This window comes from Salmo trutta, chromosome 3 (genome assembly GCF_901001165.1).
Source record: "Salmo trutta chromosome 3, fSalTru1.1, whole genome shotgun sequence".
Classification (NCBI taxonomy): Eukaryota; Metazoa; Chordata; class Actinopteri; order Salmoniformes; family Salmonidae; genus Salmo; species Salmo trutta.
In genome coordinates, this window is record NC_042959.1 from 26,543,802 (window position 1) to 26,550,736 (window position 6,935).

The 6,935-nt window shown below is 43.0% G+C and overlaps 1 protein-coding gene across 1 annotated transcript; it reads left to right on the forward strand.

Moving 5' to 3' along the window:
• The first annotated feature begins 1,878 nt into the window (after positions 1-1,878).
• Positions 1,879-6,170, forward strand: LOC115171312 (protein sprouty homolog 1-like). The gene is made up of 2 exons (XM_029728015.1): positions 1,879-2,436; positions 4,193-6,170. Exon 2 carries the CDS (start codon positions 4,248-4,250, stop codon positions 5,295-5,297), a length of 1,050 nt encoding a protein of 349 aa, XP_029583875.1. The 5' UTR covers positions 1,879-2,436; positions 4,193-4,247; the 3' UTR covers positions 5,298-6,170.
• The last annotated feature ends 765 nt before the right edge of the window (positions 6,171-6,935 follow it).

Consider the following 6,935-nt stretch of genomic DNA (forward strand, 5'->3'; position numbering starts at 1 on the left):
CACTTTTACTTGAGTCATTTTCTATTAAGGTATATTTACCTTTACTCAAGTAAAACAATTGAGTACTTTTTCCACCACTGCATTTTATAGAGGTTCATTGTTTACCTACTCACCACAGCCCTAGTGGCTGTGGATGCTCACATAATGTAAGGGGGTCGAGATCTGGCTGTCTGACAGTCCCATCTGTATCTGTCGCAGATAGCAGCAGTATGCAGAGAGGCTGCCCTGCTGGCCCTGCAAGAGGACATAAAAGCACAGCTCTTCATGGGGAGACACTTTGAAAACGCCGTGAAGCCTCGCGTTCCAGACTCTCTCGTCCAGTCGTATATCAACTATTAACAGCAACGCGGCTTGAGCTTTTTCCGACGTCACAGTGGAAAAATGCCAACGCTGCAAGACTCTTTGCGGACCGACTGCAAATGTTTACCATAAATGCAGTTATCCACTGGAGTCGCAAGGGTTTCCCAATGGACATTACATCAGTGAATAGGGAGAAATAATAGACCAGAATAGCCCATGTGATTTAATCAATAGGCTACTTTTGAATGTGCTCAGTAGGCCTAATTGTTAGTCTCCCTAAATAACCAATCTTAAGGCACAATTCTCTACAAAAGTGTTGTTTAGAAACCTGTTCTACCTGAAATACAATATTAGGCTACAATGTAATAAATTAATTGTTTCTCTATATGCTTGTTAATGCTTTTTAAAATGTTATCTTCATAAGACAAATCGATTATTTTAGGCATGGAAAAAAAAAGAGAAGAAAGAAGATTACAATGCAGAAACATAGCCAACAACAATAAATTTAACCAAGGGTCTTTCTTAGGCTATTTTCAAAGCAGGAGTTATACCAACGCAACACAGATTATTTCATGGGGTGAGAAGTTTGAAGGAAACGTTTGCATTCGTCTTTAATAATGTGCACTTTACGTTTGCTTTGCATTTGCTTATTGGATATATCCAGGGTGAAAACAAGCACGGATGGTATATTAATCATTGCATCCATGGAAATCTGTTAATTGCTGTAGGGTAACCGTAAAATGTCTGACTTCTCTCCGCACTTCTGACCACTATGAAGAGGTTCCCATCTGTCGTTTGGGAATCCAGCAGAAATTGCTTTATCATCAAGCCTTAAGCTTCCAAACTATTTTTTTTGTATATATATCCACCCAAACACCAGAGACATATAGGCCTACAGATGCATTTATCAGTCTGTTAAATGTAGAAGTTTTACAGAATTTGCTGACCCGAGATTGTATTGAGGTCATTCATCTATTGATTTTTCCATTTGAAGAGGATAAATTGACTCTGTATTGAACTTCCTTTTCTCGTGGATCCGGATGTAGCGCATCCGCGACACCAATCAAACCAGACAGTCAAGAACAGAGGGGAGGCGGTGGGTGGGGGGAATCTTTCCCCTTGCTTGTGGGGTGCCTTTTTCTTAAGGGGGCTCCGAAGTTAAGTTTACTGAGCCACTGGGAAAATAAAACAAATGAGTAGTGGAGGGATTGCCATTTCATTTTCTATATCGGCCATTTTATTATGTATTTTAGATATAGATTTTAGGCCAACAGTATTACATACTTCGATTATTTTCTGCCTAGAGTTCTATGCGGATTTGAGTATTTCTAACTCTGCCATGCGTAAATGGAATGGTGAGATACCGTGGAATGCATAAAATAAAACAACGTTATCGATTCAAAAGGGATAATTTTGTTGCCACTGTTCAATAGTTTGCAACCACAAGAACGGAAATGAGCTTATCGGCAATTGTAAACCGTTCCACCTTAACTGCTGCACACATCTCTATCGCCCAGCCTTACACATCTGCCCAATGAATTAAGAGCGGATGCGATGTATCCTTTTTCAGTGGCGTGAATGGCCAATGGGAGTTGGCTTGTCGAGCAAACACTGAGCCCTACATTCTCATTCATTCAGTGCTCGACAGTCCTGCAGTGTTGATGAGAGCACGTCTTCGACTAGCGCTTGCTTTTGAGCATTCCGCACAACAGAAACCTACTTTTACTATTCTCCAAGCAGAATTAGAAGACTGAAAACCATTGGATATATAATTATTTGTCTTCAAATCGTGAATTATTGTGCTTTTAAGAATCCTAAAGCTTTTCCCTGCAATTGTTATTCTGCCCTAGGACTAATAAACAGTGTTGTCTGACCAGATCGTTCTCAAGTGCGCAACTTTTAGGCTATTTGGTACCTATTCCATAAAGAAACGTTGATTTACCGTTTCTGGAGCACATTGGTGTAATGCACCATATTTTGAGAAGGAATAACGAAAGAAGATACAACATCCGTATTTGGATTTAAAGCCGTCGTTACGAATTTTAAGAGCTAATTAAAATACGCATGGACTATTTCCTTGGATGGAGTTTTGGTATATTGGTTGATGGATTCGACGTTATGGATGGTTACAGATGGGTGCGTATCTCCCCTCAATGAAACATGTTGGAAATGTCTGGTTTGTTCATAGATTCTTTGTTGCTAAAATGTAGCCAGGATACAACGAACATTTCACAACTAATCTTCCTCGGATAAGTAGGCTAATATACCCATAGAGTTCAGAACTCCGGCTCTGGAAACATTGTTGCCAGTTGCATGGACTATGCTTGTCGTTAGTATATGTCGAGATAGATGGACTTGGGATCACGCATCCTCTCGTGCTTGTATCTGTGCAGAGTTCGCTTCATATTGTACATGCTTACCTGTGTCCTCTACTCGGAATGCCTATTTAACACAGACCATTCGACTCTCGAAGGGAATCAAAACGGTCATAGTTTGGTTCAGAGGGGAGAGCGATCACTCCGACGCGCAAACAAACACCCCACCCCCACCGTAGCCCAGTTTTCATTCATAAGCTTTTCCCCCCTTGTTTTTCTATTCATCTCTAGATCCGTTGATTTGATCCTCTGTGGTTTCTATCACATGGGACGTCTCTCGGTCAACTAAACCCTAGGGCATAGGCATATTTGAAGTAGCCTACACTAGGACTGTCGGTGTATTTGTCCTTTTACAATACAATAATTAGGCCGCCCGTCTATCTCCTGGCTAAACCTAGTTACTGTGCTCCGTGTAAGCTACCGTGGGGTTTCATGAAGTCAATAAATGATAGGGCTCTGCTTATAAGCAAGGTGTCTTCGCGCAGATAATGTCTATCTACAAATTGTATCCGTTTTTAAACGTATTTGTATGCTTGCGTCATGTTGATTAGACTGACAAAATGTGTTTATGCCTATTGAGTAGGGTCCCGTTTGCGTTACAGTTTCAAGAGATACGACTGACTTTATAGCTAGACCTACCACGGTTAATTCCAGAAGCTGTTGATATTTTAAACCGGTAATGGTATTGGCTTTAATTCAGTTGTCAAATGTGCTTGAAATTATATGGACATAAAGTTGACACTGTTGTCGGGTTCTGTCGTGACCTTAGTTTTGTCACCACATTTCCTTCTTACCGTCTTTCGTTTAGTAATCGAATAATACGCGAGGCAGCTCATTTTGTCCTTTTGGATCGTGGCCTCGTTCCGTCGCCTTGGCACATTTAAATGTTAACCAGTCATACAAATGTAAATGAGGACGGGAAGTAGCCTATTTGTACTGAAGTTTGGATGTGTGCATATTGAGGAAGGTATGAAAAGTCTCATTAATAATCGACTTTTCCCCCCCACGGCTTGCATAAAAAACTAGTAGGGCTATGTGAACATGTTCTTAATTAGTTAAAAATGTTGACTGCACTTGTCTTTTCCTACTAGCACTGACTTTGCTTATAACTTAACTTATTTGAAGAAAAATGTACATATTACGACTGATGTGGTTGTCTAACCTAGCTATTTTAAGATTAATTGACTAACTGGATAAATAGCTTCTGCTAATACTAACATCGGGATGTAAGCACAAAATAGCATACTCCTCTCAATAGACTGTGCTCTTAACCCGTTTTATAACTTTGATGAAATATGATCATCAATTAACAATGTTTGATCTATAAATTGAGACCATCCAAGGATCTATTGATGTTTCTACTTTTTCAGCTCTTTAGCTTTTCCAATCAAAAGTTGAATCTAAAATGATAATGAACACTTTTCCAAAACTCCACCACCCTATATTTCTCATTTGCAAATGACATCCTTGTCTTTACTGATGGCCCTTTCCTGTGTCTCTCTTGCTGTCCCTCGCAGGTTTTCCGATGCATGCCAAGTCCATGGTGAATGTCGGAAGTGGTGATCACCCCAGATGGCGCTCCAAAGTCAACATGGCCCTGGCGGTTCATTAGTGGTGATTCAGCAGCCTTCCCTGGAGGACCGGCAGAGGTCAGATTACGAGCGGGAGCTCCAACATGCCGCCATCCTTTCCCTGGACCAAATCAAGGCCATCCGCTCCAGCAACGAGTACACAGAAGGGCCCTCGGTGGTCCGGAGGCCCCCTGCGCCCCGCATGGCGCCCAGGCCCGACAAGCAGCAGGAGAGGACTCACGAGGTGATCCTCGTCAATGTGAACAACAACTACGAGCACCGGCCGGTAGGGCAGGGCCACCACGGTGGGGTTGTGGTAGTGGCCGGGGGCCAGCAGTGTAGCGCCAGGGCCCCGGGCCTTAATCGCTCCACCAGTACAGGCAGTGCGGCTAGCTCAGGGAGCAACAGCAGTGTATCCTCTGAGCAGGGACTCCTGGCCCGCTCGCCTCCCTCTAGGCCAGGGATGGTGGCCCTCCACCAGCACCACCACAGAGCCGAACGTGCTCAGCCTCTTCGGACTCAGCCCAAGGCGCTGCTAGCCTCCCAGCAGGGCTCGCACCCGCTGCCGCCACTGGAGGCACCGCTCAAGCCCTCAGGGAAAGGGGACATGGCCTCTGGCCACCAGTTCATCTGCGAATGCTGCGGGAAGTGCAAGTGCGGAGACTGCACAGCCCCAAGGACCCTGCCCTCATGCCTGGCCTGCAACGGCCAGTGCCTGTGCTCGGCGGAGAGCGCCCTGGAGCATGGCACGTGCATGTGCCTGGTCAAGGGCATCTTCTACCACTGTTCCAACGACGACGAGGGGGACTCGTGCGCCGACCACCCCTGCTCGCTGTCACGCTCCCACTGCTGCTCACGCTTTCTCTGCATGGGATTACTGTCGGTACTGTTCCCCTGTTTGCTGTGCTACCCGCCCGTCAAGGGGTGCCTGAAGGCATGCCAGGGCTGCTACGACCAAGTCAACAGGCCCGGCTGCCGCTGCAAGAACTCCAACACTGTCTATTGCAAACTGGAGCGCTGGTCCCACCAGGCCCAGGAAAAGCCTTCCTGATCCTGTATGTGTGTGTGTGGGTAGAGTGGCGGGCAGTCGTTCCCCTGTGTGGTTCTGACAATGATAATGATGATGACCATAATAGTCACTATTACTATTGATGTTTATCAAACATTTTAAGCACCTCCCACCCAATTCCTTTTCTCCTGAAAGGAGTAAAGCACGGAATATGAAAACCACTCAATTCTTTTTTCTTCTTTTTTTCTCCTTCCTTTTTGCAACAGGACCATGTTTTTACAGACCAGTGTTTGTCTTCAATGGTTGTTGTTTTTTTTGTCTCTCTTCAGCTACTCATTAACACTTTTTTTTAAATATAATTTTCTGTTAGCTAGGCAGTGTTTACCTGGTGCTTTAAGCTTCAAGTGAGAGCAGCCTCTTACCAAATCTGTGAAGGACTATCTAGCTAGGCAATATGTAGCTGTTACCACGTGTTCATAGCAAACAAGGATTGCTGGAATTCCCAGTCGCTACCCCACTCAGACCATGGCTAGCTGGGTTTCTGTGCTCGAGTTGCATTGTGGAAAGCACATCCATCTCATAGTATTCTGTTGGATATGTTTCTCCCCCTTCCCCACTCATCATTCACACACATTCTGTGGCATTCTTTCCCTTGTTTTTGTTTTGTAAATTGTATGCTCAAATCCATAAGAGCAATCTGGCTTTAAAAAAAAAAGGAAAATGTCTTCTTTTTTTTTTGTAAAAATATTTATTATGTGAAGCTCTATTTTATGATATTTATTGCAAAAGACAGTCTTAAATTTACTCATGTCTGAATATAACAATATCAATACTTACTGAAAAATGAAAGGGTGGCACAAAAGAATAAACTATGTTAACTTTAATGCAGAAAATATATTAATTAATGAAAAAAAATGTCTTGTGTCTTGATTATCCTCGTTCCATTGACCCTTGGGAGTGTTTAACTCTGGTTTGAAAGCTTTCTGGGTAATAAGGCATTTCATAAGCAGTGATTGGGTCCAAGTTTAGTTCTTGTATCATTTCTTTGCGTAATCTGAAATAGTTTGGTCAACACCACTTTGCTGTACATTCATTTGTTCATGTGTGGAATTCTGGTAAAAAAATGTGAGTCAGAACCACTTTTAACCTCAATGTTGCAAGCCCGTTATTTCGGGATTCTATTTATTGGCTTGATTACTCTTTAAACTGATAATGTTTGTAAGTCGCTCTGGATAAGAGCGTCTGCTAAATGACTTAAATGTAAATGATGTAAATGTAATGTAAAATAAGCCTACATCTGAATGCAAAATGGCCACCAATGATACTAACTGGAAGTTCCAACACTTGAGAAACTTCATTCCAGGCAAGAGGTCATCAACAAACTAAGCAATAGCTTTAATCCCTGGTTTTAAAAGTTGCTACAGTATATCAGAATCTTCCCAACTCTCAAATGGTCTCCATATTGTGAGGCCACAGTATGTGTCTGAGAAATGAGAGCCACCATTACAACTTCCCAGGTCCACCTGTTCAAAGATAATAAACCTATCAATGCCAAGCTTTTATGGCATGGTTCATTCACTAAAAGTAAAGATGGGGCAGATACAGCCCCCATTTGGCTGCCTTTTTTTGTTGTCAGTGAATTTATCACTCTGGAAGTTTGCTGACCCCCAGGGGATGAGT